Source organism: Aulonocara sp. 'chitande type north' Nkhata Bay, linkage group LG1 (assembly GCF_057382095.1).
Source record: "Aulonocara sp. 'chitande type north' Nkhata Bay isolate Kocher_YH1m ecotype deep benthic linkage group LG1, A_spYH_male_GT1.1, whole genome shotgun sequence".
Taxonomy (NCBI): Eukaryota; Metazoa; Chordata; class Actinopteri; order Cichliformes; family Cichlidae; genus Aulonocara; species Aulonocara sp. 'chitande type north' Nkhata Bay.
The window spans coordinates 3,673,344-3,700,434 of record NC_141344.1 but is presented as its reverse complement, the minus strand read 5'-3'; the positions used below and the strand labels follow the sequence as shown (position 1 = coordinate 3,700,434).

The 27,091-nt window shown below is 42.1% G+C and overlaps 1 protein-coding gene across 1 annotated transcript; it reads left to right on the top strand.

Moving 5' to 3' along the window:
* hsd11b2 (hydroxysteroid (11-beta) dehydrogenase 2) lies at positions 1–27,091 on the top strand. The gene is made up of 5 exons (XM_086297691.1): positions 1–517; positions 17,147–17,359; positions 20,278–20,463; positions 21,556–21,693; positions 24,164–27,091. Exons 1-5 carry the CDS (start codon positions 238–240, stop codon positions 24,565–24,567), a joined length of 1,221 nt encoding a protein of 406 aa, XP_086153817.1. The 5' UTR covers positions 1–237; the 3' UTR covers positions 24,568–27,091.

Genomic DNA, 27,091 nt, shown 5'->3' with positions numbered 1-27,091 from the left:
AAGAGCTCTGTACCGGCTGCTCGTCAGAACACAGAGTGTGAGAGGGAGTGTGTACAGCAGAGAGGGAGAGCAACAAATAGACACACACTCAGACTGAGTTACTATCTGACAGAGGGGACAGCACGCTCTTGTTTCTTTAAACTTCAAACTTGCAGCTGCAGGAAAGAAGGACAGACAGGTAAAAATTAGGCAGACAGGTAGAACAGGTGAAAAAGCCACTCATACTCTCCTTCAGTGATGGAAGACTACACTCTCCCCTTCTGGATTTACCTGGCCATTGTGACTGTGTTCATCGGCGGAGCCATGAAGAAGATCTTGGCGTCCCACCTGAACACCACCTCCACCGTGGTGGCCTGGCTGGGGGCCACCGTGCTGGTGGAGAGGCTGTGGGCGTTCTGCCTACCGGCCATGCTGCTCCCGGTGCTATTTGGCATCACCTTCTGCATCTACTATGCAACCAAGACCAGCCAGCCACGAGCCATGCTGCCTGCCCACGGCAAAGCCGTAATCATCACAGGTAAGAGGAGGCACTGCCCACTCATTCGGGTGTTTTATCGACACTAGAAATCAGACGTTTGTGTATTTATTCTGGGTTGGGTCTTATTTTCACAACAGTGTGTGTATGCAGTCTTTTTAGTTGTTGTCAGTTGTGCACTTTAGGTGAAATCCTCCTAATTTCTCCTCAATGATAAGGGTTTCTGTCAGATTTAGGATCCTGGGTGTCGGGAAGATGGGGAACTGGTTGCTCCAAAAGCATGAAAACCAACAATCTTTGCTTGAAAACAAGCAAACTTTGTAAATTTCTGAAAAGTGCATCATCAGATTTTGCTCAAACTTGTTTTGAGTTTATCAACGTATCTATCAGCAGGAGCATGTAATTTAAGATATGCTTATTTTACCCCGAGAAAAATCTGTCCTGAAATTACAGTACATCGGTGTTCTCTGTCTAAAATAAACCTCAAGCTGGCAGGAATCCCAAAGCTTATAAAGATCCCTGATCCTGTAATTTGCAGTTAGAATTTCATGCAAGCATGCAAAAGCAGAGCAGAAAAATATTAAATGCAGCCTTAAAACTTAATATTATACTGTTTTCAACAGAGCCTCTGAGGGGAAGGGTAGAGGCGAGCAGGCTTTCAGAGGTGAAAAGGAGAAGTTTTGTAATCTTTAGTGTGACTGTAAATGATCACAGACGTGGTGAGGTCCCGGTGTACTGAGCCCTCTTTAAAAACCATTCGAATCACCGCTCGGATCAAGGAGGTGATCTGATCCCAAAGGAAAACAGTGTGTGTTGGCTCTCTGTTTGTGTGTGTGACAGGGAATAAACTTTATGCACAATGGGCGCCTGCAGGGAGGGGGTGGGGGAGTGTGGTGGTCAAATGGGATTTCCCTTCACAATAAAAGTCAGCGTATAAGGGAAACGTCAGCGGTGTGTTTGCTGATCACAGATGACTGTTTTTGCTGCGCTCTCTGTTATCTGAGCACTGTGGAGTGAGTCTAATAGAAGACTTATATTCATGGGTTTGTGTGTGTGTGTGTGTGTGTGTGTGTGTGTGTGTGTGTGTGGGCTGACCTCCGTCTCCATGCAGCCTTAATCACACTTTTGTTGCCTGACATCCAGCTGGCCCAGGTCTCTTTGTGTCATAGTTAACGAGATAATCAGATCTACAGATTAATGCGTCACTTTAATCACACCACGCTTTGCTTTTGTGTAACTGTACTCTCCTGTAATCTCCGTAGAAGCACACATATAGTGGAAACTTTCCCAAACTGCTCCTCAGGTAACCCTGAAAGGTAGGAAACAGCCGTTACTGTGGAGACAGAAAGACGCTCAGCCGTTGTGTTAAATTACCTGTTGCTTCCCTGTAAATGTCAAACACAGATCACATTAAAAAATATAATGAAATCTGCCTTGATCTACTGAGAGGGTGTTCATTGTTATTCATTAGTCCTTACCTGTTGTTTTCTTAATTTATTACTTGTTTAGTTCTCCTAGCTTCACATTTGGAGAAGTTAAGCTCAGAAAATAGGCGCGAAGTTTCTTAATTTGGAGCCCAAGTTCTATCGACCAATCACATCCGAGCAGATAAAAAGTGCGTGTGGAGAAAAAACAAGAGGTCACATTTGCAATTTCATAACAGTGACAATGGTAAGTCTCGATAGCAGCCAGTGACATTCACTGCCATCCATCTAATTTCTTTCTAAATAATTATAGGGTGTGTTTATTTTTTATAGCTCACTTGATTAGATTCTATCAAGGCATAAAGTTAAAGGTGTGTCTCTTCTAAGTGCCTGCTGAGCTTTCTTAATATTTGACTGACTGTGTTGGAGCCTATGGAGAATTTTAATGCAGTTATCCCCTGGCTTACATAATAACCTGACACTCCAGCCTCTGGCAGTCACTTTTGGCTGCAAACACTTAAGCTTCAAAACCAGACTTCACAGTGGCTACGGTCACTTTTTACAAACAGCTACTGTAATGATAATTTCCCATGACACACAGTTTCTGAGATTTTTTGACATATAAAAAACAGGCTATTACCAACGCACATATTTCCTGTAAGGCAGCACGGTGGTTAGCACTGTTGCCGCACAGCAAGAAGGTCCTGAGTTCAATTCCACCATCAGGCCGGGGTCTTTCTGTGTGGACTTTGCATGTGTTTGTGTGGGTTCCCTCCGGGTACTCCGGCTTCCTCCCACCGTCCAAAGACATGCAGCTTGTGGGGATAGGTTAATTGGATAATTGCCACTAGGTGTGAATGTCAGTGCGAATGGTTGTCTGTCCCTGTGTGTTGGCCCTGCGACAGACTGGCGACCTGTCCAGGGTGTACCCCGCCTCTCACCCTATGACAGCTGGGATAGGCTCCAGCGCCCCCCGCGACCCTGAAAAGGACAAGCGGAAGCGAATGGATGGATGGATGTTTCCTGTAAGCTGCGCACGATCAAAAACCCAAATACTGGAGCAATTACATAAATACACACAGGTAAAATGCGTCTTGGGAGGTTTTCTGTGTATTTTTCAAACAAATAAAAGTTATGTTAATTATTATCATCCCAAACAAAGTGAAATGTCATTCAGCTGCACAGGATTGGCCCGTATTTCCTGTTATATTTTCTTGCTTTGTGGGGATGTCAGTTTGTTTGCAAACACCTTTACACTTTGAACAAAGGTGTGGTCCAGATCTCTGCCACTCACCTCCCACACAGGAAGGAGTGCTCCTTTGAACGGGAGGAAAAAAATCTAGGTTAAACAAATAAAGCCGTTCACGTTCACGCATTAAACTGCACCGGCACCAGTGAGTATAACACATCACACAGCATCCATCAAGCAGCAGACAGATGTTAGAAAAACAGATGTTAGCCATAAACTGGTCTCGGTGTCAGTCAGTCCACTTCTCTCGTTAAGAGTGAAATGTCTGGATGAACTGGCACAACGTTTGTCTCCAGTATTACTTACCCTACAGGCACAAATGATGGTAGGATACTGGAGGAGCAGAAGTCTGCATGAACAAACTCAAATGAGACGACACCTTTAGGGTGAAAGGATGATGGGGTATTAAACAGCAATAGCAGGAGCAATGAGATGAACTAAAACAATACTCTGACTACTCACCAAAAGACTACCTCTAATAGCAATGAAACAGCCAAAACTCTTAAACCAATTAGTTGGTCTGTGGATTTAATAGATCAATGAATAAAATATTACGTGTTCCTCTAACAGCTAAAAAGTCAGATTCTCACGTCTGTACTAGTCTGATTGTACACATCCGCCATGGCACAGATTCAAAGTAATCCCAAACCAGAACAAACATATCCTGCAGACTAAGCGGTCTGACACCGGAGCTGTAGGGCTTCAGGAGATGGTCTGTTGACATGGCAAGACATAAATCCCTAAGACACACACGAGCATGCATGAAGATCACCACAGCACACATGGCCTTTACAAGATACAGCCTCACATCTTTGCACACCAACCACGTTATCCTACTATCAAGTACTTCACGCAGATACGGTGCGGAGCTTTATTTGAGATCTGATTACAGCCTGAAAGCTCTCTCACTTACGTGGCCCTTTGAACATTGGCTTCAACCCAGTGGAAGGGGAAATATCTACGAGGAGATTTAAAGCTGGTCCAGATCCCAGATCTCAACCAACAGATCGTTCTTAATTGGCTCTGCCGAAAACTGTTAGGGTCAACGTTTGGTCATTTTGGAAATAAGAGCAGAGGGTGGAACAAAAGGCTGCAGTAAACCTCTTAGAAAGCAAGTTGATTTGTTCTAAACAGAGCCACATTCTTCAAAGGATGAGGGCTGAAGTCACAGGGCTCGGTGACTGGGCAGCGCTGCAGGTTGATGTCCTGCCAACGTGTTAAGGAAACCTCTCAGAGCCTTTAGACTCTTTCAGAGGGAGGGAAGGGAGTCATGGTCAGAACTGCTGATGACGGACACCTTAAGATGGTAAGTTGATGAGAATCTAAGGTTTTCTAAAACGCCTGCAGTAGTCTCCTGCAGGAGATGGCCTAGACCAGGGGTGGGCAATTCCAGGCGTCGAGGGCCGGTACCCGGCAGGTTTTAGATCTCACCTTGGGTCAACACACCTGAATCACATGATTCATTCGTTACCAGGCCTCTAGAGAACTTCAGGACATGTTGAGGAGCTAATTTAGCCATTTAAATCAGCTGTGTTGGTTCAAGGACACATCTAAAATCTGCAGGGACAGCGGCCCTCGTGGCCTGGAGTTGCCCACCCCTGGCCTAGACAAATCCCAGTCCTCTACTAAGTCCAAAGCACCATCTTGCCAGAAGCCCACCAAAATGTAATGGTTTCTTTCATTGCTCGGGCTTCGTCTCTCCAAGTCTGATGAAATTTGATCCTGTTGACAGACAAACACAGCTAAAAACAAACTTGGTTCTGTTAGACACATTTGTATCAGAAGCATGAATGTCTAAACTACACATTTCATCAAACCACTTTCTCCACGTTGAAACAGCTGCGTTCAGTAACTAACAATCAAAATATTTCTGTAGCAAAACCTACATTACATCTATAATCCCTTAACTGTGAGTAATCAGATTTTCTTCCTTCTACTTATTCGATCTCAAATCAAATCAAATCAAATCACTTTTTATTGTCACATCACATGTGCAGGCACACTGGCACAGCACATGCGAGTGAAATTCTTGTGTGCGAGCCCCACAAGCAACAGAGATGTGCAAACACAACAACACAAACGAGCAAAATACAAGAATGGCCAACCTGAAACTAATAAATATATGTACAATATATAATAGTGTATGCATTTCTGGATGTGTATACTAAATATTTTCCTACGTGTGTGTGTGTGTGTGTGTGTGTGTGTGTGTGTGTGTGTGTATACACATTTTTACAAATTAAATAGTAAAAAAATAAAATAAAATAATAATAATAATAATAATAATAATAAAATATATAAAATATACAGAGTTGAATATGTGCAAAACAAGTGGCATTTATATACAGTGTGGAGTGCATAATGTTGAATGTTGATCTTTGCTCTTTTGTATGCCCGTCTTCTTTCATCATTTTATTCATGTTTTTCTCTCTCGTTCTCTGTATTTACTCAATTGTGCTCCATTTTCCTTCATTGTTTTCCATTTCTACATTTTACTTCCTTGTTTCATAGTGCTGTTTCCCTTTTTTGGAATATTTTTCACTTTCCTTTCCCATTTGACTCGTGCACTTTCTTATGCTTCCACCCCTCGTTTCTCCTCCCTCATCTCAGTCACTCGGTTCAACAGAAAGTTCATCAGAGTTCACCTTTTCATAAACGCAGACTCAGAGTTCACCTCATGTCGTAGTCAAGAGTTTTAAAAGTTTTAAAAACTGTTTGCAGCTGCATCCGGGGTGAAGTCTTGTGTAATACGCCTCTGCTTATTAACAGTCTAGAAACCGAGGCTTTGTTATTCAAAGGTTTGATTCTGCAAGCTTTGCAGTCTTGACCTCTGCTTACAGTTGGACAATTGCATTGATGAAGCAATGGCAACCTTCATCATGTCCTCACGTCGAGTTCACGCACAGAAAACTTTTCTTTCACGCAGTCAGGCAAATAATAGCAGGATATTAGAAAACATTGCTCAATGTTTGCACCAAAAGCATTTTGTTCATAAAAACACCACAGAAGGCAAGGAGTGAAAAAACCGTGTTCACTGATTCCACATCAACAGGAACAGTAAGTGAAACGTGGAGTCTCATTGTCAGCTTGGTCAGCAGAAACCTGTGATCCAACCAAAATGTCTTCAAACCCAGAAAGCTAAATCATAGATTTAAACTGTAGTGCAGTTTCCAGACAAATTCAATTTCTCAAGCTGAATCTTGATAAGATGACATGGAATATTTTCATTTGTAAACATGCAACCCTAGAATTTCATCTTGGATCCTTAAAACCTCTCTGTGAATCATAACAGAAGTATGCTTTAGACCTTTTAGTCCAAAAAGTCTAAAAGAAGATTGGAAACCACTGCATTCTCCCAAATGGTCCATAGAACTTCATAAAATACCCTTAAACATCTCTACAACCTCTGCGGAGACACCAATCATATTTCTCGTTTGCTCGTCCTAGAAGCTCCTGTGAGTTTCTTGAACTCTCGTGGTTACATTCCTGGGTTATTCCCTGTGTTAACGATGAAGTTCTCTGAACACAGATATTAGGTGTGAATGTGATATTACGACAGTTCTGATCACTTCCAGGTGTATCTCACAGCTGATTTATAGACCCCCATGACCTTCCAAGTCCAGCAAAAGGGAGAAATAGAAATCCTCAGACACATTTCTTTCACACCTCTTTAAACTTTTTCATAAAGCTCTAAACACTAAGCGATGGCTCACATTTCGTAGTTCAGCACAAACATTGGCTGTCACCCTTTTTCACTAACAGTGTTGTAACATCACAATCCTGACTTTTTCATCCCACATCTGTAACTTTTTGGGGTCATTTTTTAACCTCGTTTGATTGATGGCAGTCTTTGTATCCTATAACGTTTTCTGTCTGCAGGGTGTTATATTAACCAAAGGAGATTCCCCAGTACAGGAAAAATTGCCTTGGTAATCAAAGAAAAACGTTTTTCTTTCCCTTTTCCCCTTGATTAAAAGGGGAAAACAGTTGGAGGGTTTTTGGGGGGGTTTGTTTCTTTTTACAAAGACATATTATTACTTCTCTCCAAACCACAGGGTTAAGTTTAGGATTGCGAGCTGGTGTTGGGGTCTTCACTGATGATCACTTAGACCTCAGACTTCATGAGTGATTCGTGGTATTTTTGTCTTTTTCTTGGGAAGAACATTTGCCACACACTGTGCAAGTTTAATATCAACAAATTAAAATTTTAGTGGTTTTATGTGAGTTAGCTCTCCTGTCGGTGGCAGTTTCTGCATGTGCGGATGGAGCTGATGAATGCAGTTATTTAGGTCTCTACAAAGTGTCTTTTCGACCTTATTCATATTTGTTCTTCTCTGTCTCTGCACACATTGTTTTCTTAACCTCAGGAGCCTCTCAGAGCCTCAGCCATAAATTGCAGCGCTGCTCCCCTTTAGACCTGGAGCCTCTTTTCTGCAATACCGCAGTCACATATTCACCTCAAAACCTCTGACCACAAACACAAACATTTTTTTATTCCTACGTATTCGTTTTTGCCCTGATCATATCTCAAACGGTGTCACTACCTTGACGTATGAATCATGACAAAGCAAACCAAACAAACCATCTCAAATACGTTTTCCACCACAGCATGGTGCAACAAACAACAGGACTTATTGTTTCTGTAAATGTGGTTTCTCCTGTCGCTGTCCTTTAGCCATCAACCAAGAATCTGCAGCTCCCGGGGAACCTGAAGATGAATAGGATCATACGACGATTTGAGCGGACATATCAAATTAATTGTGTTATGTAAGGGGAAGGGGATCAGGGTCAGGCAAACTTGTTTGTTCTTTGATGTGGCTAACACAGAAAGTGTTAAGCTGGGCTCAGCTTTTTCAGCACTGTGATGACGTGGTGAATTTTTCATTAGTCAGGCTTCCGCGTCTGCAGTCACACACTCGGTATACCGAGGATAGACCAGCGCATTAACAGGCGTGCTTTTCTTCTCTGCTCTTTGAGATGAAAATGCTCTTTAGGGGGGAAAACAAATTGGATGAATTCAGAATTTCACCAAAAAACAACAAAGATGAAGTACTTTAAATCTGCACACAGTATAGTTCCTTTTGAGACCCTCGGCTGTGTGTGGTGGCCCTTTGACTCAAGACTCAAGAGCTGGTCTCCTGGCCTTATGTCAATTTTGTTTGAGTCTGAGAGCTAAAAGACATCACAGCATGAAACCGGCTCCCCCTCCCCACATTCCCCTCTGTTATCAGATATCAAGCTGCTCACAATAACAAAGCACAGCTCAAAATATCCTGGCAGTTGAACAGCAAGTGGAACTCAGCAGAAAGCGTTTGCAGCTATGAATCAGGTGTTTCTGCAGCGTGGAGCAGAGCTGAGGTATTTATTTCACTCTCACTCAGCGGCTTTTTTCTCAGGACGTGACTCTGGAAATCCTCCAAGGACACGGATAGAAACAACTTGCCAACGCCTCGACACTCTCGCCAGCAGAGCTCTTTCAGACACCCGCTGCACAAAAGAACAAACAGAACAGCGAGTACCGCTGTGGATCAGGTTGTAGGACCAGGACTTCTGGGAAACTGGGCGAGCTGCGGGGTACGTGACAGATCCCCACGGTGGCTGTTTCTGAGGGACACTGCAGTCCTGCTGGAGGAACATATGTGGGTGTGTGAACACAACGGCTCTGCGGTTGGTTCCTCATAAAGTTTGAGGAAAAATAACAGCTCGCTCCACTGATCAGGGAATGAAGGAATTCAGGAATCTGTTAATTATTATTGACTAATTACTTAGTTTAAAAATGCAGTGAAACAGTTCCAAGAGCGTCTGAGACCGCATGCCTCTGCCAAGGCTGAAAACTCCTTTCACACCATGCATGTGTTAATGCCTAATCTTAGCCCAGATAACAGTAAGATTATTGTGTAATGATTAGGTTCACGCATTAACAAAGAACTTTGTGTTTGAGTCGATCTTTTGTCAGATTCTGTTCGAAATGAAAACTCTGCATTTGTGAGCTACACCTGAAGGACTGGATGGAGGAAGTGCAGAGTGCAATGCTGTGACACCAGAAACCAGGTTCACACCCAGACTCTTGCCTGTGGCTGAGCCAACAAAAGCTCTTTTGTGCAGGTTTAGGTACTTTTCAGGACCTGAAACAGGATCTGAGCAGAACCAGGAAGCCGTCATAATGCTGCAGGTAGTACAGGTGGAGCCTGGAGTCAGGAACAGACTGTCAGACACAAGACATGAAAACTTATCCCTAACCTGGCAGCGGTGTCTCACACGTGTTTCTCTGTAAGCGTCTGAGTGGTCATTTTGCCTGTTTTGTAATGTTTTGTGTTTCCAACAAGAACAGTTAACAGATGAAGGTTCTGGTTCGGGGGCCATGAGCTGCGTGACTAGAGTCCCAGATTAGATATTGTGCTAGAACACTGTGTGATATTTTGCTGAAAGTATCATGTATTTATAACATAGGTATATATGATTTATATAAAGCAACTTTTTGGAGTCAAAGTCACATAAACCAAAACCAGTGTTTGCTTTCTTTTTTTCTTCAGAGGCAAAGACAAGTGCATCTCGTTTTCTTTTTCGTTGGCTCTGCAGCTTGACGTTAACAGTAAAAGAGAGATACTCCCATACAGCTTATGACAAAATTTGATCCGAAGTGATTGATGGCCCTAATCTTTTTTTTTTTTTTTTTTTTTTTTTTTTTTTTTTCTAAATGACATCAGAAACAGCAGTATGCGACATTACGTGATGGCAGAGCTTCAGTTCATCCTTTGTCATTTTTTTTTTTTTTTTTTTTTTTTTTAATAAATAGGACAGGGGGAATGAATGAGAGAGAGAGGGGGAGAGAAAGAAAGAAAACCAAAGGGGAGAAGAGATGGTGAGAAGGGGGGGGAAGAGAGACAAAAAAAAAAAAAAAAAACTCCTGGGTCACCTGTATGGAGAAAAAAAACAAACAAACAAACAAACAAAAACAAACAGAGGAGACAGCAAACAACAAAGAGCAACATAATAATAGAGAAAACAAAGCACCATCACAATAAACTAGCTAGTCATAGATATCAGTATTTACTAAGTAATAAACGATATTGTGCAGCACGCAAGATAGACAGCGCACAGTGTGCTTTGAGGCAGCAGCCAAGAAAGCTTTAGTCCGCGTCTGTGAATACCCATGTGTGCATACCTGTGTGGATCAGCATGCTTGCATTCCAAAGGTTTCTCCATGTAATGATCTGCTAGGGAGTGTGGGGGGGCCACAGCCCCGTCCTCCAGGGTGTGAAGCAGGTGTGGAGGAGATCAAAACTCCAGACATCCAGAGGCCCCCAGAACACAAGAGACCATGGAAGACCAACAGAGGGGCAGCCGCGCCACTGTCCCAGTAAGAGCTGAGGAGAGTCCCAGATGAGGGCTCGCCCAGCAGCCGCGGAGCAGAAGTCAGGGGGAGTTGCAGTGACGCGCCCGTGAGCTCCGCCGGCCCCCAGCTGCGCCTGAGTGACCGAGCCCTAGGCCGAGAGGCCGGGGGCACCCCACCTCCAAAGGGGCCCGAGCGAGCCCCAGGCCCCAGGCCCCGACAAGCGGCCGCCAAGGAGTGAGCCGGTGTGTACCCGGACGCCCACCCCCAGACACAAAGAACCACCAACACACCGACACCTGAGGGAGTCCGCCACCGGCAGGGGAAGTGGTGGTGGGTGGAGATAGGCCTCCAAACCTTGGAGGGCCTGAGGTGTCCCCAGAGAGGTGGCGTCTGATACCCAACCTGACATATAGACACAGACATACAGGCACACACAGACACAAACATCCATTCCCACCCTCATGCTCTCATATGCACTCACTCCACACTCAACCAACGTGGAGACAGACATAAAGAGACGCTGTACACACAATCACACTCCCCAAGCGTACTCTACAAACCGGGTCTAGGTACCCTTGCCCCTGGAGGGGGGAATTGCACCCAGACCCAGGTGGTGTTACCCTTTTCCCTGCGGTGGGGAGAGGCAGACCACCCCGACTCCGCAGCAGCAGGGAGGCCCCACACCCCAGACCGCAGTCGGACGGCCAACTCCTCCTACTAGCCCTCCCGCTCCAGCAGGCCGCAGAGAATGGGGGTGGGAGAAGACTCCAAACCTCCCTCCACCCGCTCATTGTAGTGTTGATGCATATGTGTTCTAAGGTGCAATTAAAACCCAGGAGGGCATGGAGCTACCTGCCAGAGAGCAGCAGGTAAGCGCTGGCCCTAATCATAACCTTTTGACCTCCCCCCTCCGGAAGCGCGCCATCTGTCGCTAAGCGTGTCGAATTGCATCCTGAGAAGGGAGGGGGGAAACCTCCGGAAGCGCGCCATCTGTTGTTGGGGAAAAAAAAGTTTTTAGAGGGAGGGAGTGCAGCGGGGGAGGAGAATAAAAAAGCAGAGAGGTGGAGTCCGTCACAATTTCTAAGGCACAGACGCAAGATGGATTTCCTTCTGCAGCCCAGCAGCGTTCCTGTGTCCGATGAGATCTGCTCTCCCAAAGAAGAAGGCTTTGAATATGACATATTCAAATACAGCATATTTACTATGGAAGGCCTCGATCCGGACCTTATGACCCTACCGGAAATACTCCGGAAGTGTCTAGTCATTTTCAGACCTGATGCGTCATGTTCCCTAAGCATGAGGGGAGGGGTATGGTTCCTGAAGCACAGCGGTGATGCAGCAGATGATTCTGTGATGTATAGAGAGACAGAGCGGCAGTTAGTTTTCCGCAAACTCATAGTTTGAATTCTGTTTCGATATTATGACAATTTTCTCTGTTTTTTACAATAGCGGATGTAATTTTACTTTCTTAAGCTGCACCGGCGTTTGTAATGGGAATAAAGAGTGACTTCCTGTAGAGATTTCAATAGTATTTTATTTTCCTATAATACAGACGCTGTAAAAATCCTTTAAGATACACCATAGCTTGTGATGAAAAGAAGAACTTTCTATCCGCTTGTAACCTACAGGCTGCCTATGTGTAAAAAATGAATAAATATCCCTTAGTGAATACTACTTTTCCTTTTGAGAGACTGAAAAACAAACCATAATTGCCGCGACAGGCGATCTTGTTTCACACACACACACACACACACACACACACACACACACACACACACACACACACACACACACACACACACCGCGGGTCAAGGAGGAGTGAGACAGCAGATATCAGTTTTTTCTCAATGCTTATAACCTATAACGCGCCCCCCAAAAAATATTATTATTATTATTAAAACATCTATATGAGGTAGCTTTTGCACAGCCTGCTCCTTGGTAGAGTTTTTTTCTTCATTACTTTTACAATGGGTTTTCTCAATAGACAGAAAATGATGACGCTGAGGAGTCAACAGCCGATATTATCATTGCTTGTAACCCGGTAAATAATTTCGTACATCTCCCTATAAAATAAGCCTTAGTGGAAAAAAGCTCATATTCGAATAAGTTTATTCCCCTCTGTGGGGAAAGAGTTTTTTTCCTCAGAGTCAACCATGAGGCGAGTTTTGTCAACAGGAGACGAGCAAGAATAACTGTTGCCCATAAAGTAAAACAAATATCCGCCTCAAAGTCGTATTTTTTTTATTTTTTTTTCTCTAAATGACATCAGAAACAGCAGTATGCGACATTACGTGATGGCAGAGCTTCAGTTCATCCTTTGTCATTTTTTTTTTTTTTTTTTTAACAAATAGGACAGGGGGAATGAATGAGAGAAAGAGGGGGAGAGAAAGAAAGAAAACCAAAGGGGAGAAGAGACGGTGAGAAGGGGGGGGAAGAGAGAGAAAAAAAAAAAAAAAGAACTCCTGGGTCACCTCCACTTTTGATAAAGATCACGCCACCTGTTTATTTCTAAAGAAATTAAGCATCTTTATTAAGCTCTTATTTATAAAAGTCTACACAATAATAGACACCGTGTGCTCTGTGACATTACAGTCTTCTACTTCTGCTTCCATCGGTTTGCATTTTAAACTCCCGGCCTTTCAGTTTGTTATGAACGACTTTATATCACAAAATGTTAGAAATATAAAGTGAACCATGCGACTTTTTTTTTTATTTTCTGTTTGATGGAAGGACTTAAGACACGAGTTATTTAAACAATTCTAAATGACAGTGTGATGGCCATAGCACTTTATGTGGGCCAAATGTGTTAAGGATAATGTTTATCAATGTAAAATTGCAAAGAACTTGTGGATAGATTATAACATTTTGTAAACAGTTACCTCAGAAGCTGTACTGGTAGATCTATGTATGTAAGGTAAAACTATCCACAGTACTTCCACTTAAGTAGCTAAACACATAAAGTCACCCTTACCAATAATCCGCTGCTCCTTGAAAAAGTAGCGCAAACAGACAACTGACTGAGCAATGATAAGTAGAGCTACCCGAGGCCGAGACTCAAGCAGAAGAAATTAAAAGTTGTTGTTTTTGTGGCTCGAAAAATTAAAGAAAGTATGTTTAATAATTCAACAAGACCCGCACCTTCAACACATGTACATTCAAATTCTGGTACAGGCTCAACATTGCTGCTGTTCAATAGTTTTTATCCGTTCGAAAAAAGTCATTTTACGGCTTTAATGTTTCCAGCTGATAAGGAGAATGAGTGCATTTCAAATGAGCGTCCGAAGGCTTTAAACATCTGCTTTGTCTGTAACGACAGTATCAAACTACAGAGCATTGTTTTTACTAAAATTCAACATTTTCAGATGAAAATTTGGCTGCTTTTTGTTTTTCCACTGTAACACCCACCTCATCGCCATTTTTAGGATATTCTTGGTGATCCCATTTTTTTCATATTTATGCTTTTGGCACTGAGGGTATCTAATACGCATGTTGTCGCTGTGTTTTGTACTACCAGCTGCGAGGGCTCTGCTTTTGCTTTGAGCAGTCTGTTTTTATTTTGTCTCGTGACTGTGTGTGTGTGGTTTTTTTTTTTTTTTTTTTTTTTTTCTTTTTCAAACGAGATCCTCGTCAGTTTGATTTTGTTACCACAAACTTTGTGTGAAGTTCACAACAGAGGTAAAGAGATTTAAACACCCCAGTTTAAGGAGGCAGGCAGGGGTTGGACCACCTGCACAGGACGGGTGAAGCAGAGAGTGTCGGGGGAGATGTGCAACAGAAGCAGAGGGAACATTTTACAAGATGATAAATGGCACATTTAGGTGATTAAGGATTTGTTGACAAGATTAAAAGACACGTCCGTCAGAGTTCAACAACATTACAGTTTGATTAAATAAAAAGTTTTTAAACTACACAAGGGTCATTTTCTCCTCTGATAGTAAGCATATTAAACATGTCAAGAAAGAAAGAGTATAAAGAAAATAGTAAATGTGTGTCTAATTAAACTCTTCCTGTGAACCTTATATCATCCTTTAATATGTTTGGTGTTACAAACTTGAAGAAGCACAGAAAAGATCATCAGACATGAATCTAATCAGTTTTCAGCCTTCATTCATATTGAAAAGTTGAAATCTTCCCTGCTAGACCCAAGTGCAGCGTTTAACACCGTCGGCCAGAACATTTTATTACAGCTATTATTAAATGGAGAGTCCTCTTCACACACTGAGGTTAATTAAGAAGCTCCACAGGCTTCTGTGCAAAGACCAGTTTTGTTTACATTATACGCGCTTTAGAAGGCATAGCATAGCATACATTTTCACTGCTATGCATATGATACCCACTTTTATTGGTTAAACTGCCGGGATGTCTTAGACGCATAATGAGCTTTAATTTTCTGCTTCTAAGTTCAGATAGAACTAAGGTTATTGTAACGGGGCGTAAAAATCTTAGAAACACTGTGGCTAACAAGATCCTTACTCTGGATGGCATCGCCTTGAGCCGCCTGTTGTAGTGATTTGGCACATTATAAGTAAAATTGAAACATACAATCCCATAGCACAACATCAACATTTATTTATATACAAAAATAAAAATGCTTTTTCAGAAAAGAATTGTAACTTCACAATTCATCACCGATTACGTGGGTACATTTTTTTTTTTTTTTAAATGCACTATATGTAGAATACATTGTTTGGTAAAATGCTGGTTACACGTTCTAAGAATGAAAAAATCAGTCTGTCAGAGAAAAAATTAGCAGCCCCCTTTGTAAAACTCTGCGACCAACCGTAGCTGTCTGATTTTCACCATGTCCAACCCTACCAGATTGTGGTATGCCTCGGCGATGGCGTCAAAGACTTTCCTTTCCGATTTCAGTTCGTGCAAGAGAGTTTCCGCCACCATGCAGACTTTGACGTCGTCCATTTTGATGTGGCGAGCAATCAGCAGCCGATGAATGGATGGAATGAAACGAGGGGTGAGGAGTCTTTTTCTGATGCTGTAATAATTTTCAGCGTAAAAGTCATCCTCCAACACTCGCGAACACTCGTGCTGTTTCTGGTGGGGTTGATCGGACATACAACCGTTGCATGTGTCAGTGAGGTACTTGTTGATTACGAGGTTGACAAGATGATACACAGCAGTTTTCACGATATCGATGAACAAAGAAGATGCCCAACCGTCAAGCTCGTCCGCTTGCTGCTGCTTTTCCAAGGGTCGATAGTAACCGGACGTGTCAGGTAATATTGTGCCCTCGTCCGCAGAACTTTCCTCCTCCTCCACAGGGTGGCGCAGGGCTGTAGAGGCCATACTTCTCTCTGTTTTTGAGCTAAAAAATAAATAAATAAATAAAGGTTTGAAGGAATGAGACAGCGGTCTTCTTTTTAAATAACAGAAGAGGGCGTGGTCTGGAAGTGGGTTGATCTTAAAGGGTGCGGGTAGGTGTGGCAGCTATTTTCAAAAACCGTAGAGTTGGCCACTGCGTCTCTAGCAGCTGTAACTTTGGAAAAGAACAGTAATTCCCATCTGTTGGGCTTGAAATTCTCCATGAAAATGGCATCTTCCAGCCCTTCTGCTCAATCAACCATCAGAGTGACAGAACTCGGTACATATTTGGTACTTGGTACCAGGGATACTGAGCAATCTTTAGTCTCTGAAGATTGTGAGATTCATAATGTTCCCGATGATGCTGACATCGTGCTTTAAATGTAGTTCTCCTGTGCTGACTGAAACGTGCATGTTTACAGCATTTAACGTGCAAGAAACTAGTCTTGCACAGTGGGATAATGGAGTGACAGGGTTCATCACAGTTGAAAACAGCTGTCCGTGTGCACAGGCCATCCTGAGATCCTAAAAAGATTTTCAGATTTTCAGAAGAAAGAACACGTTGCTCTTAGCAATACTGTCTAGAACATTTCTTGCTCCACCTCTTCTTCAACCCTGTCTGTTCCCTGCACGACTCCAGCCAGACATACAAAAAACCACAAAAGAAATCCTACTGAGTCCACATCACACACATGCACACGCAGCCTCACACACAAGAACACAAATACCATAAAACATCCATGCACGCATGCACGTACGAACTATTTACTCAATCCTGCAAGAGGAGTGTAGGATTTAAATGTATGTATGTAATTTAAATTTGTATAAGCTGTAGATGTTTTGTTTTGTTTTTTTTGGTTTGTGGCGACGACTACACGACAAAAAAAAAGTTGTATGAGTCAGTGGAGGGGGCCCTCCGTGTTCTGGTTACCAGCACCGACCTTTGCAGTGAGCAGCTTCGGTTACGTGCAGCCCGAGTTTTTTCACCCGCGCTGAGGACAAAAGAAAAAAAAAAAAAAAAGAAGTTCTGTAAACTTGCATCTCCGATAGTTCCCTCACAATAAAAGCATCAAGCTGAATCACCATTTCAAAGCTTTTAACTTGAAGTAAGAAACGCCGGAAATGTCTCGTCGGCATTCACAATAGCGCTGAGACGTAAACAGTCCTTCACAATTCGACACGCTTAGCGACAGATGGCGCGCTTCCGGAGGGGGGAGGGGGGAGGTCAAAAGGTTATGATTAGGGCCATCAATCACTTCGGATCAAATTTTGTCATAAGCTGTATGGGAGTATCTCTCTAGTAAAGAGACATGAACTTGAAAAAAATGCTCGCTCTGTCCCTGCAGGCTGCGACTCTGGCTTTGGGAATGCAACGGCTAAACATCTGGACTCCCTGGGCTTTGAAGTGTTCGCCACAGTGTTGGATCTGAATGGAGACGGAGCCAAGGAGCTGCAGAGGACCTGCTCACACCGCCTCACCCTCCTCCAGGTGGACATCACCCAGCCACAACAAGTGCAACAGGCCTTGCTGGACACCAAAGCCAAACTGGGGCTCAAAGGTAAAGACGAACTGCTTTTTCTGAGTCTGTTCATACCAGACAAACCAGCTAGGATTAGGCTTAATGGATTTAATGGAGCTACCGCCACATTTATCAAGTGTTTCAGGGTCACAAGTTAGGATGATCGCGTGTTCTTATGACTGCGGTTTGAGATGTAACATTTAAATCTCAGCACGAGTTTGACATCTGAAATGGCTCGTGTAGTCTTCTCCAAACTGTACTCTGTTTTAGAAGTAGATCCAAAGAAAACAGGAATGATGCCAAGTTTTACTTTTAATATATTTTATATGGTTCAAAGTATGTTTGACAAAGGACAGATTATTTATTGAACTTAAAAGCTGAAATAAAACTTTTGAACCCCATAAAAAGAACAAATCTCTGCAGTCCAGATGTCGATAGAGCATAAAAAATAATCTCTGAGTATCTTTCTGGATTTCGTTTGAAATGTTCTGACGAAATCGTCAGCAGCTTCAAGTACATCTTCACCTGTTGACCTGTTATCATCAAAAGTCTTGGGTATTAAAAAAATACAAAGAACTAAACTTCAAAGCGGCTCCATCAACATTAGCAACACTAAATTAGTGACATCTTGACTGCAGGGAGCTGAGTGATTATGAATGAAGTCACCGGGCAGTTAAGGGTTAAACAAAACTGGAACAGGAAGGAGTTCAGAAAAACAACAGCAATCTGCAGGGAACAGGTGTATGTGGGGTTTACCGCAGCGAGGTGGCCTGTCAGTTAACTTGTGACTTGACACGCCGGTGTGATAAAGTTTAATCACCTGCTGAGCTTCTGGTGAACTTCACAAGATCAAGGTTCGAAGGGAGAGAGATTTATGAGCACCGGTAAATGCTGGACTGCTCCTTTAAATGGTCGGCTGATTCTGCACAGCGTGCTGGTTCAGAGCGTGCAGCGATGCACAGGAATGTGTGGTGGAGTTTGTCCAACAGCCTTCTAGGAAATCACAGTGGCAGAGGAGGCGCTCAGGCAGCAAAACCACTGCAAATGGCTCGGACTGCTTTGCGAGTGGAGGACTGTTCGAGAGGTGTCGTGCAGGTGTCTCATATTTCACACACAGATATCAGAGTGTTGATTCAGTCTGTGATTGGCTCAGCCCTGCAGCACCCACTGGCTTTGTAATTAGACATCTTAGACCGCTGGCTTCATGTCCCAGTCATTTAAGGATACACACAGTGTGTGTGCGTGTGTGGATGTAATAAAATATCTGGAAGGAAAGGTCACTTAAACACACGCTGGAACTGCGCGTGTGGTTTATGTCCTTGCATGAGTGTGCACTTTTTTACTCGTGTTGTTGGGACATGGATTTGGCCACAGTCACACTGTAAGGATTCGCCTCCCTGCGAGACATAAATCATGAAACTGTTGTGTGGTTTGCTTGGAGATTTCTAAGAGCGGATTCAGAAAAAGATTCAGAAAGAATCCCCTCTTGCTTTATTTTAATTGAAGATCAATCGAGTTGTAGTTTTTCCATAAAATTTCCCAGCTATGAGAAAATAAAAACATACTTTTAGAAAATCCTGCAAATCTATTAAATGTCTCATTTAGAAACGAATTCTTTGTTCTGGCACCAAACGCCCATCTGCTGCATTCTGTTTGCTTGAATTGCCATTAAGATGTCCTGAAGCTCATTGGACAAAGTTTAGAAGGCTACACACCTGATTATGCAATAAAACATTGATAAGCAGAGATTATGGTGAGGATAAAACACTCTATTTAAAGCCTCAAGTGTTCCCAGAAGCCAAAGAAAAGAAAGCTGGAGTGCCTCTTCATAGATCTGGCTATCAGACAAAACTAGTGATTGAGCAAGATAGTCCTTGACCAGGGAGGGAACCCAAAGATCACTCCAAGAGAGGGCTCTGTGGGGATGTCTGCCTTACATAAGGACTCTTAGAGTGGTAATAAGTGTTCATTAATAACCACAAAGACACATTAAGGTTGCCTTTCACAATAAAATTCTTTACTGCAGCTTATTTCAAGCAGCTTCGGTTTTACAATTTTAGTTTTATCCGAAGGTCACCTCCAGTTCCAGTTCACAGAACATGAACTGCTGCCTTCTGGTTTGGAAACTTTATGTTTGACCTTTTTACCGCTGACCCAGAGTCAAAGTTTGGCCTGTTGTTTGCCTGCTTATCATTCATCAGCTCAGACCTAAACAAAGTTCCCACAGCGGCCCCCGAAACAAACACTGTGATTCTGGGACAGCCGCTTCAGATGAGGACGAGTGAGGCTTATTTACACCAGCAGAGCGAGAGAGAGAGTTGTTGGTGTACTACAGCTGAATGTGTTGGCAGTCTGAGGGTCTGCGGAACAAATGTTACATAAAAGTTCTGAGAAAACACACCAGGCCTCCACATGTTCGCTGTGAATCCAAGAGATCAATCAAAAGTACTCAGACTCTCACCACAGAAGAAACATGGTCCATCATTAGAAAAGTAATGACTTATTTATTCAAATATACCCAAATTCTTCAAAAGTAAGGTACAGAAGATGATTTAAATTTTAAAGTTCTGTCAGTCAGCTCGATAATTAAAACTAAAACAATTAGAATGGTTCACATTATTTCACAGTATTTGTGCGCAAATATGTGTGTAAAATACAAAATAGCATCAAATACTTGGAGTGCAATTACCTTAAGTTTCACTTAAGTAGCAAGAAATAATACTAAAGTCAAACTCTTTATTCATTTGAATACCAAAGGTCAGCATCTACTAAAAAAGATTTTTCACAATCAAATCCGAAACGCTGTAATTAATTAAATGTATCCTGTCATGTCAGTAACTATTAAATTCGCCTTTTTGTTGTCCTCTGGCCATCTGTTTTACCATTAGTGCTTTCATGTGTCTGTGTCAACACACCACATTTCCTAACCTCTGCCGTGCGTTGGTTTGTCTTTGCAGGTCTGTGGGCTTTGGTGAATAACGCCGGCGTGTGTGTGAACTTCGGAGAAGTCGAGCTGTCGCTGATGTCCAACTACCGTGGGTGCATGGAGGTCAATTTCTTCGGCACGCTGAGCATCACCAAGGCCTTCTTGCCGCTGCTGCGACAGACCAAGGGACGCATTGTGACCATCTCCAGTCCCGCCGGTGTGTGTCTGAGACGTTCACACACACACACATACAAAGATGCTGTGATAAATCTTACGTGAGTGCTCCAAAGTGAGTGAGCCACACTTAAACTGTTGCCTTCAAACAGCCAAAGCAAACAAACAGCGCTGCTGCCGGCCGTTTGTCCAACTCGACTCTGTCATCATGCCAAAACACCACAGTGCAACCAAATCAATCAGAAAGGTTCATCCCCAGGTGCAGTTAATGAGCTCAGCAGCTTCCACTGACATCTGCTGTTGGTTAGACTGTAAGACAGAGTTTAACATTTTCTCTGTATGTGGTGAGGTGGAAAGGGAACAGTTCATGCTCTGGGCCCTAAAAACACTAAACACATCTGCAGAAGATATATATCGTCCTCTTTCTTAGACTCACATTGTTACATCTAACACAGAAATGAATAACCAGGATATCCAAGAGTGGACTTAATGAGACTAATATATGCTGTTATAACAAAGCTAATTTGGCTACTGTGCCTACGGAAGAAATGTTATAGTTAATTTTGACCATAATGTACAAATTTATTTAAGAATTTCTTCCCTGATCAGCTTTTTGCATTTTGTTGATTCAGTTTAATAAAAATTCCACTAGTTACATTTTCTTAGTTTAGTTTTTTATGTCAAATTTTTAGTCCAGTTGGATCCAGCAAAGTGAACTGATGTGGTTCTTTGACCACAACTCAGAAGCAAGACCCACTTTTTTCATTTTTTCATCTGGTAGATCTGTAACTTGAATCACAAGTTACTTTGATGGTTTGTTTATTATGTCTTATGAGCACTGTTGTGAGAAAGGCTGGAGGGTTTTCTGAATTAGTACCTGAGTAAGTGCAGGCGTTGCGCACCAGTGGATGAATACTCTGACAAATTAACCTGCGTAAGTTAGTTCAAGTGAAGGTTTAAAAAACAGGAAGGAAAGAAAGCACTTTAGGGCTCATTTGGTCTGGTTCTGTGGGTGAAGGCAGCTGCACAGCAGCAGAACAAACAAAGAAGAAAATGACCAATTCTTTTGTAGAGTATTTAGCCTTAATCTTACTACATGAAAGAGGTCATGCTGACGCTTTACCCGTGCTTCTAGGTGACCAGCCATTTCCCTGCCTGGCAGCATATGGAGCATCTAAAGCAGCTCTGAACCTCATCACTGAGACTCTGAGACATGAGCTGGAGCCCTGGGGAGTCCAAGTGTCCACCATCCTGCCATCCTCATACAGGACAGGTACCAGTACCAAACAGTACCCTGGACACCTCAACTCACCACAGTTTACAGAGGAATGAGCAGAGATTTGAGGTCAAACAGAGTAGTTGGGTCATTGGCTGCATTCAGTCAATTAAAAACCTGCATGAATGATTTATGTCATGCTGGTATTCGGACCTACTAAGGCACAATAGTCAACGGAAACAAATTGTTATTTTTATATGAAATGTGATAAGATGTAGGAGTTCCACAAGGCTCAATCAACGGTCATCCAATATTTTCATTTTCCAGTTAGAAGCTTTAATCAAACGAAATAAATCTGTTGTTACTGCATTATAAAACTAGACACGGGAAACTAAAAGAAACTTTATTTGACACTTTTTTAAGTTAAACTGTAGTATTTTTAATAGCTTCGTTTAATGGTACCAACCAGAGAATTAGATTTATTCACTGTTTTCAAAACCAACTCGTACTATTCACATCACTTCATATTCTTATCAAATAATTTTCTGTAATATTGACAGACCAAGAAATCTGTAAAAAACTAAAGTAAAAAATTTTTAAAAACTGTTCCACATTCTGGTTCAAAAAGTAAAAGTGATGAGTGGAATATGAAAACATTTGTTTGGCTGCCAAACCTTCCAGAGAAGATGACAAGTTGTGACGAAGGGCTCGCTAAGCGCTGAGGTGAGATGTAGAAATAAGCTTAAGATTTTTATTAATTCGGATCCATCGGGAATAAACTGCACTCCTCATCCTGCAGGAGTTGTACACTGTGGTTTGGCCTCATGTCAAACACAATGACAGCCCTCCTGCTGAGGAAAGTACGCTCGTGATGAGAAACACATGTGTGATGGACCATCTGTTTTCACACACGCACACACTCAGCGCTGACTTGGGATTTCGAAACTCTTCGGGGATGGATGGATATGATTAGAGGGAGGGAGGGAGCATGCCTCAGTAATTCACTTTGTCCTGCAGTTGCTGTGCTCAGGAGACAGATCAACATAACAACTCAACAACCTGATTATGTTGAAATGTAGAGACAATATCTAACTCACAATCACGGGCCAGTGATGGAGTAAGTACTTGCATAATTTACTTTAGGAAAATTAGCAGTAACGCATTAAAGTACTGACAATAAAAAAGTCCCTGAAGTATTAAAAGTTCTGACTGTGCAATAGAGTATATTATACTATCAGTGCATTATTCTCTTCTGACTCAGAGTCTGTTGTAACCTGAGATGCAAAATTGCAGAAACTGGGAGAAAATAAACACCTGAGCATCAACCAATAGACGCATTGCTCCATGCAATTAAATTACGCTTTCTAATCTTTAGCAGTCTTAATGACTTTGTAAAGGGATCTAATTCAATGTTATGTCAAAGCTATTTATCATTTTTTCATAAACATTTAAAAAGCATGAAATATCTAATTTTCTTCCTATGCTTCTATAAGAAATTGACAAATCTTAAATAAATTGTTTGGCAGTAGCAAAAAGCAAGTTGCAACTTGTACATAATCATCAGCATAGAAAGTGCATTTTGGAAAATAAAAATTAAATACTTAAATGCTGCTAGTAGGACTGTTAATATTGATCTAAACCACACAAACGCTGATTATTTTTTTCATTATTTATATGATTTGAAAAACAGTGTGATTATCTGTCTCAAAGGCCTTTACAAACCAGTGAAGACTGCAGTAAAAGAAAGTTAGTCTCCTCCAGGAAAACCCCTCGTTAATAGCTTACCAGTGTTTGCCAGGCAGTGATGGGATCAGCTTTAACCCTAAACTCTAAATTACTTTTGTACACTTTATTATCACACATTAGAGTGAAATGTGTTTCTTATTGGTCTGAAGGTAAAAGAAAATCTTTAAACAGTGAAAAAAGCTTTTAAAAGTCCACTTGCACTCAGCTGTAATAAAAACAGGTTGTAATGTTTACCACTGCAGTGTGACCAAAACTATTCTAGTCCTCCTGGGTCCTCACAAAAACAATAAAAGCAAACAGCAGCTTCAAACAGGAAAACGTAGGACAGCAAAAGAACCACAGAGAGGAGTTCCCATCACGCCGGCTGTGGTGATGACAGGGATGTAAACACCGAGCTGGCTCACTTTCCATCTGTTTACTCTTTAATCCTGAAGAAACAGGTTTGCATTTAAGCTTCTTATCCCACTCTTCAACTTGAACTTTCCAAGACCTGCTGACACCATGTTCAACAGTTAAACAGCCAGTCCGCAGCTGAGTCAAGGCTCACACTGAGGCAGTGAAGTGTCAAAAGCTGCTGATTCTGTGCAGGCAGCTACAGCCGTCCCTTTTGTTGAAATTAAACCTGCATGTGAAGCAGAGATGCTGATTCTAAACCTAAAAAACTACACACCGAAGGCCTAAAATGGATTTTCACTTTAAATGTCGAAGTTAAAAAGCAAGCAATATTGGGGTTTGGTGTCATTGATGTTGCTATGGTAACACTGCCCTCTTCTGTCTGCAGCTCAGTCCAGTAACTCCGCCTACTGGGAGAAACAGCACAAGCATCTGCTGCAGAATCTGTCCCCGGCGTTGCTTGAGGACTACGGTGAGGAGTACGTGACCGAGACCAAGGATCTGTTCCAGACCTTTGCCAAACACACCACCACCAACCTCCAGCCTGTTGTTGACACCATCGTGCAGGCGCTGCTGGCTCCGCAGCCTCAGCCGCGTTACTTTGCAGGCTCTGGCTTGAGCCTCATGTACTTCCTCCACACCTACTTTCCTTACAGCATGAGCAACAACTTTCTGAAGAAAAGGTTTTTGAAGAAGAATGTGATCCCGCGCGCTCTGAGGAAGCAGTCAGCCTTTGATCTGAACCTCAGCCTTCATAACAACAACAATGAGGAGAAGCTACAGCAGATGTGAGACAGTCAACACAGAGGGTATTATCCTGCAGATAGAGGACCACTTCTGTAACACACTCATAGAGCTGTCGTTTTATGTTTTTTAAAATGTTGAAGGGAACATTGAGATGCACCAAAATGGTTTCTGTTTGTCTCTGTAATGTCTGGCCTGCATGGGGAGGTCAGGGGGTGGGGTTCGGCAGATGCAACCACAGGCCAATCACGGGACACCTTCACCTCTGCCAGCTGTACTGAATAAACACCGGAAGGATCACACTGATGTCATGTGCCTTTATCACATAGAAAGCAGCTTTGCAGGTGGAAGCAAACACTACAGCAGCTCATTAAACCAACACCAGCACAGCCATACAAAAATATCGTTTGCAGAAAGATATCAATTTTTATCACCTACATCATATTAAATTATTTAGCTTCATAATCATAATAAAAAGTTAATTTTCTATCAACCCATCAACAGTCAGTGTGATTCTTAGATTGAGACTAAGCTAGATGACATAAAATCTACTGACTCAGCACGACTCGTCCCGTGTTGAATCAAATTATATGCCTGATTCAAAGACTGCAGATTATTATAAATTCTCAAAAACCCCAGCAACAACAGTTTTCTTGCTGTCTAAAGGAGCTTTTACTGACTATCGCTCTGGAGTTTAACAAATCAAACACTGGTCTGGTCCATCTCCGGATGTCAGGTCTGGCCCCACACTGATTCGACTGATGCTGCTACCTGAACCTGATGTTCAGCCAAAATTAACGCACAAAAAAAAGAGCCAAATCTGACATTTGTGTCCGGGCCAGAGCAACATCACAGCTGAGTCAAGCCACCTGTGAGCATCTTAAAGCAGCAAGTTACAAAGTCAAAGTTAAAAATCTAAGGGAAACCTCAGATCTGTAACTCAAATCTCGTCCGGCCAGCTCCACGTTTATATTCAGTACAGAAACTGGTAGAATGAGAACACACCTGCTGAATACTGTGTCTTTGCTCAACAGAGTCAACTGACAACAAGTCAGAGGCCCTTATTAGAAGCAGATTTCATTATTTGCAGGCCCTCATTTATGGTTCCTGATGTTCCATCGTCTCTAAGTCGCCTCTGTCAGTGCGCCCCAGGGTGGCTGTGGTTATAATGTAGCTTGCCATCACCAGTGTGCGAATGTGTGTGTGAATGGGTGGATGACTGGATATGTAAAGCGCTTTGGGGTCCTTAGGGACTAGTAAGGCGCTATATAAATACAGGCCATTTACCATTTACCATCTAAGTCATAAACACTTTTTAGTGAGGCACAAAGAACTGCGTCACAGTAAATTCATTACATACATGAATCGTTAGTCATGGCACAGTCAGGAATCATTTGGGATTTTTGCATTAAATAACAGCGTGTAGAAATACTGAATGAAACTTTTGTCTAATTTTTGCTAAAATCTTTGGCCTTCTGTGAAAAAACAAAAGAAAAAAGGAGTAAAAAGGGAACAAACAGTGAAATGAGCTGCTGCAGTGCTGCGTCCATCCACCTGCATCAGAGAGAAACATATTCTTCTTCAGGTATTTAAAGACTTTACTTACACTTGTGATCTCTGGGGTCCGGGTATTTTCTGCAGGAAGCAAATTGAGGCAAAATAATTTCAAAACAAAATCACGCTTTCAGTTTGACGTATTTTGGTTTCATTTTATATGCAAAACCAAAACACAGTGACTTTATTATCTGATTTTGGCTTGAGAAGTTTGCTCATCAACGCCAAACATGGTTATCAGACTTCCTGTTTGCATTTCGCCTTCGAAATAAAAGCACAACTAACTCTGGTGATGAATGTAGATAGTTGAGCTTAAACTTAATTTTGATCTTTTTAGCCTCTGAAATCCAGATGATCCAGCTACATTTTGGTTCTTGACAGTGAGCCACAGACACGTTTCTGTTATTCTCATGGAAACTAGAAAGAAACATGCTGTTTTCTCGCAGGACAGCCTGCTGGTTTCTCTCACTAAATGCCGACTTCATCTTCAGGATCTTTGTTTCTTCACCCTGTGTCGTCATTGTCTCTTTGATTAAATGTATAAACATGGATCAATAAATCATGTAGCAGTTTTTTTCTGCTGTTGTAAATGCAACAATTCAAACCTCAAAACTTTATACAACACATGTACAGAGCAGATATGGTATTATATGCTGGGGTGTTGCTATGAGTCATGCAGACACTACATAGCTAAAAAACAAACTTTTGTGCACATGTTCAGGGTGTTGTGTTTCTGTGGTTGGAAACAGCCTGTCTCTCATCAGACTCACCTCCAAAAACATCCCCGAGTTTTTTCATTTTGTGTTTTTTGTTCTGTCTATTTGTGTGTTTGTTTTGTTTCTCAGCCCATTTCGAATCAAACTATTTATGGCATCTTTTCTTTTATCACCATTCAAATTGTGACTTTGTTTCTTTTTATAAAAAAATTTTAAGAAAACTAAAAATAAAAAAAACATGATGTAAAACGTTCACTTGGTTGATTCTGTAATAGAAATAAAGTTGGCTTTTCAGACTTCTA

Bases quoted from the DNA above. Each gene is read 5' to 3' on its own strand.
- hsd11b2 (XM_086297691.1), top strand. From the start codon at position 238: ATGGAAGACTACACTCTCCCCTTCTGGATTTACCTGGCCATTGTGACT. The intron at 518-17,146 runs GTAAGAGGAGGC...CTGTCCCTGCAG, and splicing joins CAAAGCCGTAATCATCACAG to GCTGCGACTCTGGCTTTGGG. The intron at 17,360-20,277 runs GTAAAGACGAAC...TTGTCTTTGCAG, and splicing joins AGCCAAACTGGGGCTCAAAG to GTCTGTGGGCTTTGGTGAAT.